The sequence below is a fragment of the Echiichthys vipera genome, assembly GCF_963691815.1.
Source record: "Echiichthys vipera genome assembly, chromosome: 14".
Classification (NCBI taxonomy): domain Eukaryota; kingdom Metazoa; phylum Chordata; class Actinopteri; order Perciformes; family Trachinidae; genus Echiichthys; species Echiichthys vipera.
Genome location: NC_139839.1, coordinates 5,731,088 through 5,750,650, shown reverse-complemented (window position 1 = coordinate 5,750,650; position 19,563 = coordinate 5,731,088). Strand labels below are relative to the sequence as shown.

At 42.0% G+C, this 19,563-nt stretch overlaps 1 protein-coding gene across 1 annotated transcript; it reads left to right on the top strand.

The window, feature by feature from the left end:
* On the top strand, nucleotides 1-15,864 carry st6gal1 (ST6 beta-galactosamide alpha-2,6-sialyltranferase 1). The gene is made up of 9 exons (XM_083927520.1): nucleotides 1-220; nucleotides 2,539-2,636; nucleotides 12,652-12,858; nucleotides 12,978-13,346; nucleotides 13,475-13,739; nucleotides 13,932-14,029; nucleotides 14,148-14,249; nucleotides 15,280-15,454; nucleotides 15,577-15,864. The coding sequence occupies exons 2-9, from the start codon at nucleotides 2,625-2,627 to the stop codon at nucleotides 15,849-15,851; spliced, it is 1,503 nt and encodes a 500-aa protein (XP_083783646.1). The 5' UTR covers nucleotides 1-220; nucleotides 2,539-2,624; the 3' UTR covers nucleotides 15,852-15,864.
* Nucleotides 15,865-19,563: the final 3,699 nt, after the last annotated feature.

Below are 19,563 nucleotides of genomic sequence, written 5' to 3'. Positions count from 1 at the left end.
GAGGAGGACCCGCTGTGCTCCGGTTCGTACTTCTCCAAATGCCACCGGACACCGACAACGGCCTCGTAACGGACGGAGGAACAGCGGCCGGACCGGGACCGCGACGCTAACGGACAACATGGCGGCGGGAACAACAGCCAGATCCTCGGTACCGTGGCGACGACAGATCTGAGGGACGGCGCGGTTGGCGGGCTGGTAACGGCGGAGCATCATTTAGCAGGTGATAACAGCAGAAAAATAACGATAAACAACACAAAGATAAACAAACATCTTTATATTTATTTATATTTATTTATATTTATCAGCGCACCCGCCGGTAACCGTTGGTAACTGTAACGGTTACTTCACTTGCATCTCCGGTGATGGCCTGGCTTTCATTTATCTGGCGTCCCTGTGTGGGTTTATTTTTATTTTTATTTTTATTATTATTATTATTATTATTATTATTATTATGGAAACTGTGCAGTGCAATTATGTATTACAGTTTAAAACTCTGAATTATTATTGTTTTTTTAAGTTAATTAATAGTATTTACTTTGTTATTTTAAGTTATTTTATAGTAATTTCTCTTAATTTGTTCCTATTTTTTATTATTTATTTTTCAATTGATTAAAAACACAATGAGACAGTTGAAGACATCTTTATATTTTAGTAATTATTATGTAAATTTTGCAAACTGTTCAGTGCAATTCTATATTACATTATAAAACACTGATTTATTATCTTTTTAGTTAGTTTAGTTATTTTTAATTTTGTTTTTATTTGATTAAAAACACAATAAGACAGTTGAAGACATCTTTATATTTTAATAAATATTATATAAACTGTGCAGTGCAATTCTATATTACAGTATAAAACACTGATTATTATTATTTATTTAGTTTGTTTAGTTAAGTTATTTTATGGTAATTTACCTTAATTTGTTCCTCTTTTTTCCTATTTATTTTAAGAATTATTATAAAAACTGTGCATGCTTTGCAATGCAGTTCTATATTACTTTATAAAACTCAGAATTATTATTATTTTTTAAGTTATTTTATGGTAATTTCTCCTAATTTGTTCCTATTTTTTATTATTTATTTTTATATTTGATTAAAAACACAATAACACAGTTGAAGGCATCTTTATATTTTAGTAATTATTATATAAACTGTGCAGTGCAATTCTATATTACTGTATAAAACACTGAATTATTAGTATTTAGTTAGTTTAGTTTAGTTATTTTATGGTAATTTCCCATAATTTGTTCCTCTTTTTTCTTATTTATTTTTATATTTGATTAAAAACACAATAACACAATTAAAGACATCTATATATTTCAGTAATTATTACGTAAATTGTGCAAAAACTGTGCAGTGCAATTTTATATTACAGTTTAAAACACTGATTATTATTGTTTTTAAAAGTTGTTTTATAGTTATTTCACAAAATTGTATCCTCTTTTTTCTTATTTATTTGATTAAAAACACAATAAGACAATTAAAGACATCTTTATATTTTAGTAATTATTATGTAAACTGTGCAATACATGCAATACAATTCTGTATTGCAGTATAAAACGGTTTTTACAGTAATTTCCCCTTATCTGTTCCTCTTTTTTGTGACAACCGTTGTGTGTTATCACGCTTCATACCTTTGATTTCTGCGAGTAATTAAAGCGGAAGGTGATTAGTGACAAAACAACTTTCATTATAATGTTGTGTTTCCAACATTTGAAAAGTGCTTGAATTTTGGATAAAGTGCTTGAAAATGCTTGAAGTTGTATCAATTCAATTCAATTCAATTCAATTAATCCGCATTTCTTTCACAACATTAGCTGTAGAATGGAAGTTTAATGTAATTTCTCATCCTTCTGGTGTCATGAGACAGTATTTTAGGTGTTTACAGCAAAGTACCGTCTCTTTTAATGTGATTTCTTTAAATAAAGTGATATAATCATTTTCTATATGTATGTACTCGTAGATAAATGTAATTTACCACAGCTGTGAGGTGCTGGAAAACCTTGAAAACGGACCTTGAAGGTGCTTGAAAAGTGCTTAAATGTGACCTTGGGAAAGGCGTATGAACCCTGTTTATTGTTTTATTGGCGAGCAAAATGGCGTAGTGGACACAATTTAGAGTTTGTTTGTGTCTTGAGTTATTCGATAAGTCACAGGTGTGGGGATTTATTAGAAAAGTCTACTGTAAATGTTAAAATCAAAGTGTTGCAGCTACGAGGATAATTTAGGAATCAGAAGGTCAGAAGGTCAGAAGGTCAACGAGACAAGAATTGTTTTAAAGTAAGAATCTTAACATAATACTGTATGTTGTTGACTGTCACTGTAAAGGTCTTTATCTAAAGGTCGTGTGTGTGTGTGTGTGTGTGTGTGTGTGTGTGTGTGTGTGTGTGTGTGTGTGTGTGTGTGTGTGTGTGTGTGTGTGTGTGTGTGTGTGTGTGTGTGTGTGTGTGTGTGTGTGTGTGTGTGTGTGTGTGTGTGTGTGTGTGTGTGTGTGTGTGTGTGTGTGTGTGCGTGCGTGCGTGCGTATCTCTGTCCGCAGAGGCGATGAGCAGGAACCTGAAGGTGGCAGCCCGTTTCTAAGCAACAACAACGAGCAACGCAGTGTGCAGAACCACACACGCCACCATGGGCTACAAGGTAAAGTCACCACGCTGTAATAGAAGTATTCAGGTGCTTTAGTGAGATAAAAGCACTAATACCACACACCGGGAAATACAAGTGGAAGTCCTGCATTTAAAACCGTACATAAGTTCAAGTACTATCAGCAAACATGTAGCTAAAGCACTTAAGGTAAAGTGTGTTTGGTGCAGTGAAATCATCTGATGAATCTTCCTGCAGCTTTTAATGTGTGTGTTGCGTTTTCCTGCTGTAAATGTTCAAGGTTGAGCTTGTTTAAACGCCTTTATATCGTGTTGGGTAGTTTAATCTACAGCAATGCATCGTTTTCTATAAGATCCTCATGTGTGAGAACCACGTATCTCTAAAGAAACAGTCACATTTCATGTTTTCAGCTTTGTTATTAATCCAGGAAGCTTTTTAGAGACTTTATTTAGTTTATTTAAGGAGTAAGGGAATTTCTTCCCCACATAAAGGAACATTTCATCCTTCAGTTCATTACAAACATTCAACATCAACACATGATAATCTCAAAATACTACGACTTAAGTCTCTAATGTTACAACTTCTAGTCTCAAAATACTACGACTTAAGTCTCTAATTACTACGACTTTTAGTCTTAAAATACTGCGACTTAAGTCTCTAATTACTACGACTTTTAGTCTGGAAAAACTACGACTTTTAGTTTCAAAATACTGCGACTTCTAGTCTTGAAAATTAACAACTTAAGGCTCGAAATACTGCGACTTTAGTCTCTAATTACTACGACTTTTAGTCTTAAAATACTGCGACTTCTAGTCTTGAAAATTAACGACTTATGGCTCGAAATACTGCGACTTTAGTCTCTAATTACTACGACTTTAGTCTCTAATGTTACAACTTTTAGTCTTAAAATACTACGACTTTAGTCTTGAAATGCTACGACTTAAGTCTTGAAATACTACGACTTTAGTCTCTAATTACTACGACTTAAGTCTTGAAATACTACGACTTTAGTCTCTAATTACTACGACTTAAGTCTCGTAATACTACGACTTTTAGTCTTGAAATGCTACGACTTTAGTCTTGAAATATTACGACTTTAGTCTCTAAATACTACGACTTTAGTCTTGAAATGCTACAACTTTAGTCTCTAAATGCTACGACTTTAGTCTTGAAATACTACAACTTTAGTCTCTAAATGCTACGACTTTAGTCTTGAAATACTACGACTTTAGTCTTGAAATACTATGACTTTAGTCTTGAAATACTACGACTTTAGTCTCTAATTACTATGACTTTAGTCTTGAAATACTACGACTTTAGTCTCTAATTACTATGACTTTAGTCTTGAAATACTACGACTTTAGTCTCTAATTACTACGACTTAAGTCTCAAAATACTACGACTTATAGTCTGGAAATATCGGGAACTTTAGTCTTGAAAAACTACGACTTTTAGTCTTGAAATACTACGACGTTTAGTCTTGAAACACTACGACTTATAGTCTTGAAATACACTTCAAAATAAGACGTTATTTGTGATCCAAGAGTCTTTTTAAAGGAGGAGAATGTTCTCAACACATAAAGCAACACTTCACCCTCCTGTTTACCACAAACAAACATTCAACACATCTGGAGACACGTGGTTTTCACCGGACAGGAAGAGGATGAAAAACTGTCACCTGAAAAGTCCCTAAAACTGTGAGACAAATTAAGTGCAGGAAAAAAGTGCAATATTTACCTCTGAGATGTAGTGGAGTACAAATGCAAATACTCCAATAATATACAAGTACATTAGCACAAACTGTTTTCCCAGTGTTTTTGAAAACTCAGGTGTCAGAAATGTGTGTTTCTGCTGCTGACTCACAGCTCCAACAGTAGTAACAGTTACTGTGTGTGTCATGATTAATTCACTGGGCCGATACACCTACGGTCGTATGAATTATGCAGATTTAATAACACTCGGATGCAGAGAGATATGCTTTGGAAACACAGTCGGCTGGGAGGACGTTCAGGGCGTTGAGTCAAAACAGGGAGCGAGCCGTGGAGCTCAAACCGTACCAGGGACTCTAAGTCAGGACATCTCTGCCGCCTCACTGTGACCCGTCTTCTGGCTCCAGGGATGGCAGTCCACCACTTTGGTCCACAACTGTTCTGACAGATTGCCTTGGAATTGGGTGCAGATATTCGTTATCCCCAGAGGCTGAATCTTAATGACTCCAGGCCACCAGCAGGTCACGTTTGAATTTGTCCAAGACTTTTGGTTTATTGCCAATTATCTGCAAAACCAAAGACACCAATCACCCACGTGTTAGTACGCTAAGAGTCCGGGCTGCTTGGATTCTATTGTTTTTATTTTTCTGTCCTGATTTATGATTTTTGGCATGAATTCAGCATGGATTAGGTTCTCTGATTGGACGAAAGCATAAACGTCTCACCGTAGCCGACAGCAACCAACCAATCAACATCTGCGTGGTTTGATTCAGAGCTTTGCTGCTGCTGCTGACACATACATACCCATCCAACTCTCTCTCGCTCCGCCAGGCCAGATTAACACACACACTGTCTCTCTATCTCACTCTCTCACACACACACACACACACACACACACACACACACTCACTCTCTCTGCAGCAACACACACACACTCCTACCTTTTAATCTTGAGTAGTTTATAGCTCAATAAATCCATGATTAATACACACACATACTTCTAGCTGCCTCATGCTGTCTGTCTGTCTGTCTGTCTGTCTGTGTGTGTGTGTGTGTGTGTGTGTGTGTGTGTGTGTGTGTGTGTGTGTGTGTGCGCGCGTGTGCGTGTGTGAAGGCAGGGGATTTAGGGTGACATCTTTAAGCAGATACCGGGCGACAACAACATCTGTCTGAGGTTGTGAGGCTCTGCAGCGCTGCAGTAATGTAACCGTTCATGCCGTTCATTCATTCATTCATTCATTCAAGGCGTCACATCCTGTGGCAGCCGCGTTGGGAGATCCACAGCGTTTAGCAGCTTAAAGAGACACACAAAGCTAAAGTGGGAACAGATTTTTGCTCATGTTGATAAAAGCGTTTGCCGTGCCGTGTGCAGACAGTGCCGTCCCCCAGCTGAAATGAAAGTGGAAGCAGCTGTTTCTTCCAAAAAGCCTCTTTATTATTCCCCGAGGGGAATCGGTGAAATATTTTCCATCTTTTCACTCACAATACTTTATCTCAGCTGGAAGTGCTGGTTCGTGGTGGACTCACACACTGAACCCGACTCCAGGGAGTTTGATTTTTCAATAACAGAGAAAAGACAGAATGAACATTTGTTTTCTATTACAAATTCCTAAAAAGTTCCTGTGACAAACTCTTTGTTTTGTTTGTTGTTGGAGATTTTTCTCCCTTTTTTAATTAAAAAAAAAAATCAGTTAAGAGTTTTTGTTTGGAGATGTAAATTTGGCAAGTTATGTGCGATACTTGGTTCAAAGTATACTTTGGCATTTCAATGCTAGTTGTGTCACAGAAGTGTGAAAGGGACCGATTATGTTTTTCCTTAGTTTTCCTTTCCTTCTGTCATATATATTTACAGTATATATTTATATATATATATGTTGTTATAATGTGGGATGTTCATGCTAAACACAGTAATGAGGTAAACGGTAATCATCTCCATAGCAACGCCTCTCTAACATCCGACTTTTCAGGCTTTTTTTTTGTAGGTGGATATAATTTGTGGCATTATAAAAATATAAATGAGGACGGAGACAGTGAGATACTTGCTACAGCTGCATGTCTATAGTTATGAAAACAGCCAAAACGAGGTTTTATTTCGTTTTTGTTCTGGATTACGGCGCTCCCTCTCTTCATTTATTCTCTAGTTTGTTCGACCCTCTCTCTCGACCCTCTCTCTTGCGCCTATGTCCATAACTGCCATTTCAACCAGCTGACAGTTTGTAAGTGACTTGACCAGCGGACTTTGCTCGGACTTAATTGGCTGTTGAAACGCGTTACGTGTCTTATGTTCTAAAACCGGCTGCTGCCGATTTGACGAGATGAGTCTCAGGAGACAACATCAGCCGGTTTGAGTCCAGATGAGACGGCTCAGATCACACCGCTGCAATGCTCTAAAGCGGTTTTGTCTTGTCGCAAATCTTTGGTCTGAACTGGGCATAACACACTCAGATCAACCTCAAACAAATATTTATAAAAAATACTCCTTCATCCGTCAGGAACTCGGAGTAGAGCCGCCGTTCCTTTGCGTTGAAAGGAGCCAGTTGAGGTGGTTCAGGATCATCTGGTAAGGATGAACCCTGGGCGCCTCCCTAGGGAGGTGTTCCCGGCACGTCCAGCTGGGAGGAGGCCTCGGGGAAGACCCAGGACCAGGTGGAGAGATTATATCTCCACACTGGCCTGGGAACGCCTCGGGATCCCCCAGTTAGAGCTGGTTAATGTGGCCCGGGAAAGGGAAGTTTGGTGTCCCCTGCTGGAGCTGCTGCCCCCGCGAGATGTTGAGATAAAATGACTCTTGCTAGAGAAAGGTTATTCAGATGAAACTGCTGTTGTTCTTCATGTGCCTGACAGCACAGAGTGGAGCTTATTGTGCCTCCGGCTGTGTGCGAAACCAGCTGCTGTACACATAGAAATAACACAGCAGGAACAGATTGATTTTATAAGTTCTCTGCTCTCGAATGCGGCCAAATGGGCAGTCATGTGTACAATTGTGTTACATAGGGGTCTGATGTATGTGATGGGTTCAATTGATTGCTATCTTTCTTCTGGTCCATTTGGCCTCGTCGTGTAGCAGCAGGGGAAACTGAGCACATGTGGGTGGTGTTAATACACCATCCAGGGTTGGGTATTGAATATATTCAGATTCAACCATTTTCTGACTGTTATCTGGGTCACACTCTGCTCTGCGTTTAAATGCACTTTAAAAAACCTGATTATATTCGAGTTAAGGCAATACTCTGCTTTATCGAACAGCATGTAAACACCATAGCAGGGGTAAAATCTGAGTTTTCATACCCGGGTTAACAGATCTAGATTACTCTTTTAGGGACCAGAGTATTCGTGCATGTATACGCGTTCTTGGAGTATGATCAAATCAGGCATCTGCACATGCTCCGTAGGTTATAACTGCCCCTCCTCACTCCGCTGCAGTGGTTTTTGACCTGCAAAAAGAAAAGATCAGGAAGTAATGGCGCCGAAAAAACAACCTGAACGACCTGCTTTACCTTTGAACCCACTGAAGACTTCACCATGGCGACTAACATCACTACCAAGAGGAAGCATTTCTGACGTCATTCTGTATAAAAGACGCCCATTTTTTCTGCACTTTCCAAGTTGTTGTGAGTTTGAAAAACGGTGAACTGGGTAAAAAGCCGTATTCAGACCAGCTGTACGTTGGCGTAGCGCCACCTACTGCACCGGAGGAAGAGTTACTCCATCAGTTTCCCAGTCAACCCCTTTCATGAATCCTTGGTGGCAGTAGGCGAAGCAAAGACGTTCTTTCTGATTGGGTTCTTCTTAATGTTCTTCCTGGGACATCCCAAGGTTTTCCAAGACCAGATGGGGTAAATCCCTCCAGAGTCAGACCCAGAACCACTTGGGTCCCCTCTCAGTTGATCAGTTGCTGCCTTCCAATGCTGTTTATTTTGACTCTGGACGCTGTGTTTTCAGGGGAAATAGCTCAATTGGGCTGCATGCGAGGGGTCAGACCAAGAGCTGCTTCACCCACAGGGCTCAGTGGGACTCCCAAAAACAACATGGAGTCACCAAGTAGGCAACTTGACGAGCCCCTTTCACTCGTGCAGTCTTTCCCTGAGATCTTCAGAGGTCATGAATGGGAGCATGGGATATCTGAACCGCCAATTTCCTCACCTCAAGACCCGGAGACGCTCTCGGGGTAAAACGCCAGTACGGCTCTGTGTTTTGAAAGAAAGCAGTGACATAGGGGGTCACGGCGTCTGTCTGTGGAAAAGACGCTTTCGCTGGGGCCAAACAAAGCAGACACAAGACGTCACTGTTGAAGTATTTGAGGATGTGGATGTTTCCGGTTTAGCGTTCAGAGCAGTGCATTCACGGCTGATTTGATAACAAAGAAGCATCACAAGACCGTCACAGGAACATGAGCAAGGGACAAAAACAGCCTTATTTTCCTGAAAAAACACAAGATCTTCTGTCACGTTCATGTACATTCAGCCAAGCCTCATCCATGTCTTCTTTTGTTGAGTTTAATGGCGGTCGGCGTCCGTACGTGTTGCATTATAACCAGCTGTTGGGCTGACCCTTACTTATACTCTGACATTGCTACGGCGTCTAAGATGGAGATGTTCCTGAATAGAGAAAGAGAGTTTCACTGGATCAGGGGTCTGCAACCTGCGGCTCTTGGGCCTCATGCGGCTCTTCACTCCCTTTTCAGTGGCTCCTGTAGCTTTGCCAAAAAATAACCCATGGAAAAAAATAATGTGTGTTTTGCACACACTCTTTCAAAGGGAGCCCCTGTTATCTTGGAGTTCAAGGTAATTCAAAAAAAATATTGTGAAACTAAAATATGCGTCACATGCTACCGCTGTCGCTCAGCACCTTTCTTGAGTGCTAATCTTGAGTTTATGACCTGCACTGTCAGGAGACATCAATTTGCCTTCACTGCCAACATTGATGGCTTACCTGTTTGCTTGATATGTGTTGAGAAATTAGCAAACAACATTTTTTTAATAACAGGTAATAATAATCATAAAAGTAATAGGAACGAAACAGTTTTCTTTATTTTTCTTCTATAATTTCATGAATGCAACAAAATTAATTATATTATATTACTATATATACAACTTTATAGGCTTTGACATTAAATATGTTTTGCGGCTCCAGACAAATTTCACTTGGTGAAGAGGGGGAAAAATGGCTCTTTTGATAGTAAAGGTTGCAGACCCCTGCACTAGATGTAAGATGCCATAAACAACCATGTGTCATGAATGAATAAAAACATATTTCATAATTATTTTAGGTGAAATGAATCACCGAGTATTTGAGGGAGCGTTTTTCTACCTGCTGCAGTAAACGCTGAGTCATGGTCGACCCTAGTTCCTCCCTGCAGGGATTTATTTCGGCTCAGTCGTTACATTTCATTGTGTTGTGACTGTTTTTGGTGTTTTTTGTTGTGAGACTGAGCCTCATTATTCTTCAGCTCAGCCACAGGGATAATAAATCAATCAATCCCCGGACTGTTGGCGAGGCCTGAAGATGATGGTGGTTGTCAGCTGGGATCGGCTCCAGCCCCCCGTGACCCCGATGGGGACAAACGGTTGAAGATGAATGAATGATGTCTCAGATCAACATGAGATTAGTCGTTAATATGACCTTATGATGTCACTCCTTTTTTAATCTTTCTCTTAAGGTATTTGCACATCGAGTCATCCAAAATAAAAATCATCATGCAATGGAGGACGAAACACGATTTAAGTCTCAATAAATAAATACATAAATGCATAAATAAATTCATAAATGCATAAATAAATGTATAAATACAGGAATAAATAAATGCATGAATAAATAAATGCATGAATAAAGGTTTAAATAATTAAATAAAAGAATAAATAAATACTTTACATTTATTGCTTCATTTTGTTCTCCTGCATTTATTTGTTTATTTATTCATTTATTTATTAAATTATTAATGCATGTATTTATTTATCCATGTATTTATTTATCCATGCATTTGTTTATTTATTAATATATTTATTGATGCATTTAGTTATGCATGCATTTATTTATTTATTTATTTATGCATTTATTAATTTATGCCTTTATTAATTTATCCATGCATTTATTTATTAATTTGTTTATTTATTAATTAATTCATGCATTTATTTACTTATTCCTGTATTTTTTTATCAATTATTCCTCTGTCCTCATCTTATTTCATTCCCCTCCCCCTCATCATCCACCTGAATATTATTATTATTATTATTATTATTATTATTATTATTTTTACCCAATCTGCTGTGAAGGTCGGCGTTAATGAAAGTTATGAAATCAAACTATAAATGCTGCATCTCTGGCCTTTTACCTCGTTGTGAAGTGCTATTTGCCGAAGACAAAGTGATTCCATGGGTTTATAAAGAGGGCGTTTGCACGTGCGGTGGATCTGACGGATCCAAAAAACAGCCTCATTTACTCCCATTAAATGTGTCTGATGAACGGTGGGCTGTAAAAGCCTCGTGGGATAAAAGGGCCATCGCCAATTTCTGTAGCTGACTTTTAAAACATCCCCCTCTCTGTGTTTCTTCCTCTCGGCCTGTCCTCTGATGAATCAAGCATCCTCCTCCTCCTCCCCCTCTTCCTCCTCCTCCTCCTCCTCCTCGCTGCTCTTTCCTCCTCCTCCTCCCCCTCCTCCTCGCTGCTCTTTCCTCCTCCTCCTCCTCCTCGCTGCTCTTTCCTCCTCCTCCCCCTCTTCCTCCTCCTCCTCCTCCTCCTCGCTGCTCTTTCCTCCTCCTCCCCCTCCTCCTCGCTGCTCTTTCCTCCTCCTCCTCCTCCTCGCTGCTCTTTCCTCCTCCTCCTCCTCGCTGCTCTTTCCTCCTCCTCGCTGCTCTTTCCTCCTCCTCCTCCTCCTCCTCCTCGCTGCTCTTTCCTCCTCCTCCTCCTCCTCCTCCTCGCTGCTCTTTCCTCCTCCTCCTCCTCCTCCTCCTCGCTGTTCTTTCCTCCTCCTCCTCCTCCTCCTCCTCCTCTTGCTGCTCTTTCCTCCTCCTATTCCTCCTCCTCCTCGCTGCTCTTTCCTCCTCCTCCTCCTCCTCGCTGCTCTTTCCTCCTGATTTCACTCATCGCCCGGGGCACTTATGGCGTCATGCTCGCTCCCGTGACCTCATTCTTCTTTGCTGTTTCACTCACTCACTTATAGTATTCAGAGGAAAAGACTCAAAACCTATTTTTGAGTGATGATGTAACTCATAAACATTAAAGGTTCATTTCAAATTACAAACAAAATATTTTCTCACTCTGATCCAAAGATGGAGATGAGATAAAGTCTGTGGTTGCTATGACGACGCAAGGGGACATAATAAATGAATTACAAATAATGATATTTTATTCAGTGATATCTAAAAGGACAAAAATAAATAATTTAATATTTTGCAATAAATTAACTCATAAATCGGCCAAATTCAAAAAAAGATTTTTTTAAATAAAAATGATTATTGATGAGGTTTAAAATATATAATTTCTTATAAACAACAAAATAAATAATGGAATTTAAAACATGAAACTGCAGTTTTGATGGAAAAATACAACAATTTCACACAGTGAAGTCATCCAGTGTTGAGTTAATTGTCATTTAAATGAGAAATAAACAGGAGAATTATGAAAAAAGGTCATTTTAATCTAAATATATTGATCCATTAATGAATGGGTCGGATCTGTGGTAATGATTGATTTGTTTTATGAGCGTGACACAGACGTGACAGAAACACTGAAGGAAAAAAGAAAAATGCAAACGCCTGATTAAAACCATTACTTCTTTTTTTTTAAACTGCGTTTTCAAATAGTTTTATTTATTTGGGTACTCTTGGCTCTATTTTTATATGATGTTGTATTTTTTTGTTTAATATTCCATGACTTGACATTAAAATAATTAATTAAAATTAAAATACATTAATAAAAAACATGACATTATGAAGAATATACATATTCATATATTAAACCTTCATTAAACAGGTCAAATAAAAAAAGATTTATTAAAAAAACAAACATGAAACAGTCGATAAATATGTTTTCTGCTGAGTTCCTGTTTCATTTAGTAATTATGAGACACATTTGCTCCCCTCATGTGCCCATTTATGGATGGATTAATATTTTTATTTGTACATTATTTTGTAATTTCTTTTAGTTTAAATGTCAATAAATGTATTTCGAATGTGATAAAACATGGCAAAAAATAAACAGCACCGTCACGTTTGAATTAACTAGAACAAATTGCATGTTAGTCACATTTTTGTGAAACACTTTTGGCCTTTCATGCTCAATTAAATCAGCACTTGAAGCGTCGGTTGTCTGTTGCCGGGCAGTAAACTGAAAGTCCTCTGCAGATCCCCGGGGCGGCGATGGACAGAGTCAGCCTGCTGTGGCGTCTGAGGCGTCGGGCTCGCCGTGGAGTTCTCTGCATGGCCTTCTTCTGCATCTCCATGGCTCTGCTCTACGCCATCTGTGCTGAGAACAGCGTGCCCGTCACCGACGCCATCTTCGGGGTACGGGCGCGAACCCGCGCTCAGCCTCGTGCGCACTCCGTCATCAAGGTCAGTCGCCGGGTAGAGATGAGAAGATGCTTTTGTTTTGTGTGAAATCGAGAATGCATCGTTTTAAAACAAGTACCAATGTTTCAAAACTTGGACGTCATCGTCTCTGACTCCCACAGGTGCTGCGAGGCGGGGCCAAGCCCATGTACATCGACCCCCAGAAGCTCCCAGGTGTTGTCCCAGGTGATCCTCACCGCCCAATCCCAGTCCTCGCGTCTCCAAACCACACCCACGAGGCCGCGGACTCGTCGCCAAAGCGGAAGCCGAGAGAGCGCGAGCCCTCTGGGTTCTTCAGTCGGCTGCTACCGCGGCCCTTCACGCGTGCGCTGGAGACCCTGTTCGGAGGCCGGCGGAGGGGGGAGCTGAGTGGAAGAGGGGGGGACGCGGAGTTCTTCGGGCCTCACGGGCCTTTGGGAGAGGTGTGGGATGACGAGATGTCCAGTAGCATGCTGGGAAACAGACTGAGGAAGGTGGTGCAGAATTACCAGGTGAGACAGAAGTCTTTTGATTGTAATCACAAAATTCAGTCTTACTCCTTAAATTTAAACTAGTCATAATCATAATTTCATCAGAATTCTGAGATTGCTTCAACTAGAAATTGTCTCTTCTTCTCTAGGCGATGAATAAGTACGGAGTGGAGTTCTCCGGTCCTGGCGGTGTGTCCAGCAGGCCCAAGCTGAGCCGTGCCATGCTTCTCTGCCAAATGAAGGACAACGTAGAGGTCACCACTTTGACCTCTGACCTCCAGCCCTTCTCCTCGCTGCCCTGGGCCACCCAGCTGCCGCCGAATCAGCTGACCTCTGACCTCGGGCCGTACCGGAGCTGCGCTGTGGTGTCGTCTGCAGGGTCGCTCCGCTACTCTGGACTCGGCAAAGCGATAGGTGAGATCATTTCATCATCATCACGTTTTATAGAACTCTTTCATTTGTTTTGTGATTGAAAGGACTTTTCTGAGAAACACCCGGGCGTCTACACTCATACGGCATGTTTCTGCTTTTGTTTTCTATTTTCAGACGTAGAAACAGAAAAGCTTCACTTCTTCTAAAAAAAATTGAACTATTTTTATATTACAGACTCTCACGATGCTGTGCTGCGCTTCAACGCTGCGCCGACCACCGGCTACGAGAAGGACGTCGGTTCTAAAACCACGATCCGCCTCATCAACTCACAGGTGAACACGGTGACCAGCTATAACTATCAATAAACGCTGGGTTTATTAAAGATTATATGTTAAGATGAAAATGGATAACTGCGCTTTGTTTTTAAATTAATGTGTACATGTGTTATAGGTGATGGCGTCTGATGACCATCGCTTCCTGTCCAGTTCTCTGTACAGCTCTGGTGCTCTGGTGGCCTGGGACCCGGCCCCCTTCTCTGCTGACCTCACTCAGGTGAGGTTCCCCTACTATTGTGACTTATTATGACCGCTATTAAAATGACCACTTGAGTTTGAAAGGGCTGGGATGAGGATCAGCACCTCTAAATCTGAGGCCATGGCTCTCAGCAGGAAACTGGTGGATTGCTTACCCCAGGTAGGGAATGAGTCCTTACCCCAAGTAAAGGAGTTCAAGTACCTCGGGATCATGTTCACGAGTGAGGGGACGATGGAGCGTGAGTTTGGCCGGAGAATCGGAGCAGCGGGGGCGGTGTTGCAGTCGCTCTACCGCACCGTTGTGAGGAAAAGAGAGCTGAGCCGGAAGGCAAAGCTCTCAATCTACCGGTCAATCTTCTTTCCTACCCTCACCTGTGGTCCTGAAAGCTGGGTCAGGACCGAAAGAACGAGGTCGCGGGTACAAGCAGCCAAAATGTGTTTCCTCAGGAGGGGGGCTGGAGTCTCCCGTAGAGAGAGGGGGAGAAGTTCAGCATCCGTGAGGAACTCGGAGTAGAGCCGCTGCTCCTTTGCGTTGAATGGAGCCAGTTGAGGTGGTTCAGGATCATCTAGTAAGGATGAACCCTGGGCGCCTCCCTAGGGAGGTGTTCCAGGCACATCCAGCTGGGAGGAGGCCTTGGGGAAGGACCCAGGACCAAGGGGAGAGATTAAATCTCCACACTGGCCTGGGAACGCCTCAGGATCCCCCAGTTAGAGCTGGTTAATGTGGCCCAGGAAAGGGAAGTTTGGGGTCCCCTGCTAAAGCTGCTGCCCCCGCGACCCGACCCAGGATAAGCTGTTGAAGATGAGATGAGATGAGATCATGACCACTATTATTATTTTCACTTATTATGACCGCTAGAATCATGATCACTATTAACATGATCGCTATTATTATTACTACTATTATCATTGTGATCACTAATATTATGATCGCTGTTATTATGATTTCTACTATTATAATCGCTATTGTTCCCAGAAAAGAAGCCTACAGTAAAGTACAGTGTTTTTAACAGAAGCCCTAATAGTACTGTGTGTCCCCTCACATACAGTGGTACAACAGGACCGACTACCCCATCTTCACCCAGTACCAGAGATACAGAAGGCTTCACCCCATGCAGCCCTTCTACATCCTGCATCCTCGCTTTGCGTGGCAGGTCTGGCAACGAATACAAGACAACATGGCTGAGCCCATCCAGAAGAACCCGCCCTCCTCCGGCCTGCTTGGTATGAAACATATAACACTTGGTGAAAGGGAAAGAAACACAGTAGAGGAGGGTAGAGAGATGCAGTAGAGGACAGTAAAAAGTACTATACCTTACTGAAAACTGTTCTTGCGTCCCGCCCAGGAACTGTCCTGATGATGTCACTGTGCGAGGTGGTGCACGTTTACGAGTTCCTGCCGTCGCGCAGGAAGACGGAGCTCTGCCACTACTACCAGCGTTTCTACGACGCCGCCTGCACGCTCGGCGCCTACCACCCCCTGCTGTACGAGAAGAACCTGGTCAAACGGATGAACCAGGGGTCCGACCGCGACATCTACGCCAACGGACGCGTCACGCTCCCGGGGTTCGGCAGGATAAACTGCACCCAGGCTACTGAAGTTGTAGCCAAAAAACACTGAGTGGGAAATAACACACACGCACGCACACACACACGCACACACACGCACACACACACACACAATGAGAGGCAGAATCCTGCATGAAGACGCGTAGACACGAGGACAAACGCATGAACACTTCATTCTCACTGCCGAAAACAAAAGGAGCGCCGTGCCATTCACTATACATATTACATGTTGTTAGTGTAGGCTGTAAATACCCGACACACAGACACACACACACCTCTGATAGATGTGCCTGCTGTTCACACATACATATCCTTGTCAGGGGCCGTATGCACAAAAGATGTTAAGGCTAAGAGTAGGTCTTAACTTGATGATATAGAAGTAACTCTTAGAAATAAGGGGCGTTTCACTCCTAATTTAAGGGGTCCTAACTTTATAAGATATGGTAATTCACAAGCATTTTAGCTCTAAAAGTAGCTCCAAATCTATAAAAACGTAGGAATCTCCTTGACTTACATCGTAATCCTTAAACCAAAGTCTTAAACTGACCCGTGGGAGAAATGAGAATCGTCCAAATGTACGGACCGGCACACAGATCTGCACTGAGAGGGCCTTTACCTTTAGTGTGTACGCTGTAAGATATTCCACTGTGAGGCGCTGATCTCACTCTTTCACTTTTACTTTGAGGCCGAATCATAAAAGCTACTTTCCTTTTTTTTGTTTTTCCTGAAAGGAGCTGTGGAGTGTTTCGTTTTTTTAGTTCGGCGCTTTTGGAATCCAGATTGGTTTCCGGATCAGTTCTTCACTGCCGACACTATTTACATCCGATCTGATTCGGCGCTGTGAAACAAGCCTTTAGGAGTTCATTAAGGCGTACAATCACATGGCACTTATTTCCTGTATCCTGAAGTTTAGTTTACATAAGATACAACCCGTGAATGAGACAGCTTTGTAGTTGTCTGATGCTGCTAGCACTTTTGTTTTTTGTTTTTTGCAAAGCTGAGACGAACAGACTGCTCCGGAGCCACAGAGATGAGACTGATCTCCGTCTTCTCATCTGAAAAGCAGGAGGATTTTTACGACTACTGCACCCTTTAAGTAACCGAATGTCAGGACAAACACACACACACACACACACAAACACCTACACACACACACACACACCTCACTGAATCTATTTATTGAAGAACAAACTCTGCAGATGACTCTCATCTTAACAGTGATCGATCAATCCAGTAAAAAACCTACAAGTTGAAAAAACTATTACATTTTCAACCATTAACCATTCTCAAAACCACCGGTTACCTTTTTATAATTCTTATATAGTGTATACAGTATATTATAGCAGTGATACCCAGGAGGACGCTCTTCAGTGTGATCCTATTGTGACTCGGCCATGTGAAGCAGAAATGCGGCTCTTTCTCACACACAGAGGTTATTGCTGAAGCAGCTTCTTGCTGACGTAGCTCTGCGCTAACGAAGATGTGCTTCCTCGACATCTGGCAGAGAGGAATTCATGTCCGCTGGGACATTCAGAAAAAAAAATTGGGGCAACGTGGAAGAAGATAAAGCTAAATATCAAACCAAATTTATTTTAAAAAGATCCTGCATTGATCAAAGTGCTGTCGACCCGACCAGGCAGCAACGGTCACAAAAATAATCTGGAGCCAGGAAACAATTAGCTTAGCTTAGCATAGAGTGGCGGACTCCAGCCCCTTCCTCTAGACCCCCATGGGACCTCTGAGATCACAAAAAAGTGATGGGTCTCAATGCAGATAATGTAATTTTTTGCTGGTCCCAGTCGTTTTACGCCCCGAATTAGAAATATGTTGTTTGTGGATTTAAATTATAATTTTTCATGTCAAGATTTTGACCGTTTATGGTGCAACGGTTCAGTTTCAGGCTGTAGAGAAAATGAGAAAGACTACACGTGAAGTTGCGTACGTGAAGTTGCGTACGTGAAGTTGCGTACGTGAAGTTGCGTACGTGAAGTTGCGTACGTGACGTCACGTCGTCGGCACTTTGACTCGTTACAGCGAGTCAAAGTGCCGATCAGACAGAGATGCGGTGTGTTTTGTTTCCTGTTATCCTCCCCTTGGGAAAAAACAGAGCAGAGATTTCACCAAGTCTGTACCAGAGGACCGAGCGCGGGTGGTGACGTACATCATTAGTGTCGAGAGTCGTAGTTCACAAAGCGGCCTCATACCAAAACCCACCATTATCAAACGTCTACGCCGTAATTGGTAGCTTTCTATGCATGAAAAACCACAAACAACATGTGTGAAATTCATGGCACAATTCAAACGGGACCAGAAAATCATTTTTATTAGCCATAGGAAATACATGCATCAGAAATTCATGTTGAGGCCGCTCTATAAAGACTGGAAGCAGCTAGTCTTGCTCTGTCCACATATATAAAAGAAAAACTCACTCGCTCCCCCTGCTTTGTGCTAAGCTACGGTCTCATTCACACGTGCACCGCGGACGTGAGCTTATCTAGACATTAACCAGCAGGGCTGTACGTGAGAACACAAATGTCAGAATGAGTCTGACCGGAGATCGAACTGACTTCTCCCTTCGTCACTTGGTTGTTTGTGACCAAATTACGGAGCGGCTACGTGACCAAGATGTAATCCCTGTCACGTCCTTCCTCCTGCACGCACTGCAGGAGGCAGGACATGACAGGACTCGTCTTCTTAGGTCTCAGCGCAGAAGTTGTTTAAGGACGGCGTTGATTCTTATTGCACTTTAATTGGTTCTCATTGAATCTCCTCAGACGCAGGATCCTCTGTTATGGCCGTTTATTTCAGTACCAGGAGATACAAAGCAAATCTCACCCAGATAACACACAAGTGATGTCCATATGTGCTCATGCAAGTTGTTCACCAGACTTTCTGGCTCCAATCTGAAACATAACTTGTTAAAAACCATTTCATCCTCTTGACCTCTTTGACCTTTAGGCTCAGGACACACGTCCAGGGACCTCTCCTCCAGCAACACTAAGTTAGTCCATAGGGTCAAACCTTCAACAACATCTGTGATATATGGTCAGTAGCAGCACACACACACACACACACACAGAAAAGATTACCACACAGAGAGCAGATATGCGTCTAAATTCCACCATCACAAACCATTTCACTGGCCGCTTTACACGTTTCTCTCTCCGTTAAAGGGGAAGTCGGCAAGTTTTTTTTTTGATCACATCCACTGAAACCGACACTATGCTCCGATAGAACAACGTAAAAATACCTGCACCTAAAGCCTGTTATCTGTTTAGCAAAAATCCACCGCGCCCGGTACTTCTGGTCCACTCAGCACAGGCTGTGTGAGAGCCGTCAATCACAGTTCGTGCACACGCCACAGAACACCAGCCCATCCCCTCCGCCCCAATGATGTTAGCAATTGCTATCTAATTGGTGTGTAGCCTGTACCCCATCCTGTTGATCGATGCTGAGGAAACGGGCGCATACACAGGAATCTGGTGCACTGACGAGCACTTGATAGAAGGGAGCCGAGGAAGTGCGTGAGAGTTGTAAACATTCAAAATCAGAGTCCCTTCGATCTGCCAGACTTTGCCGACTGCAGCTTTAAGTCGTATAAACTTTCAGCTATAAGCTAGTTAGCCAAGTCTGCTCACACATCTGCGTGGCTGTCGAAGTCTTCAGTAGCATCACAGTAAAGACTATCCTCGAGGGTATGACGACTTTTTATTCTATTTGGCGCATGCGTACCATCTGGTTCCTCCAGAGTAGTGTAGCAACAG

Coding starts and splice junctions, on each gene's coding strand:
- st6gal1 (XM_083927520.1), top strand. Junction 12,859..12,977: donor GTGCGCACTCCGTCATCAAG/GTCAGTCGCCGG, acceptor TGACTCCCACAG/GTGCTGCGAGGCGGGGCCAA. Junction 13,740..13,931: donor TGGACTCGGCAAAGCGATAG/GTGAGATCATTT, acceptor TTTATATTACAG/ACTCTCACGATGCTGTGCTG.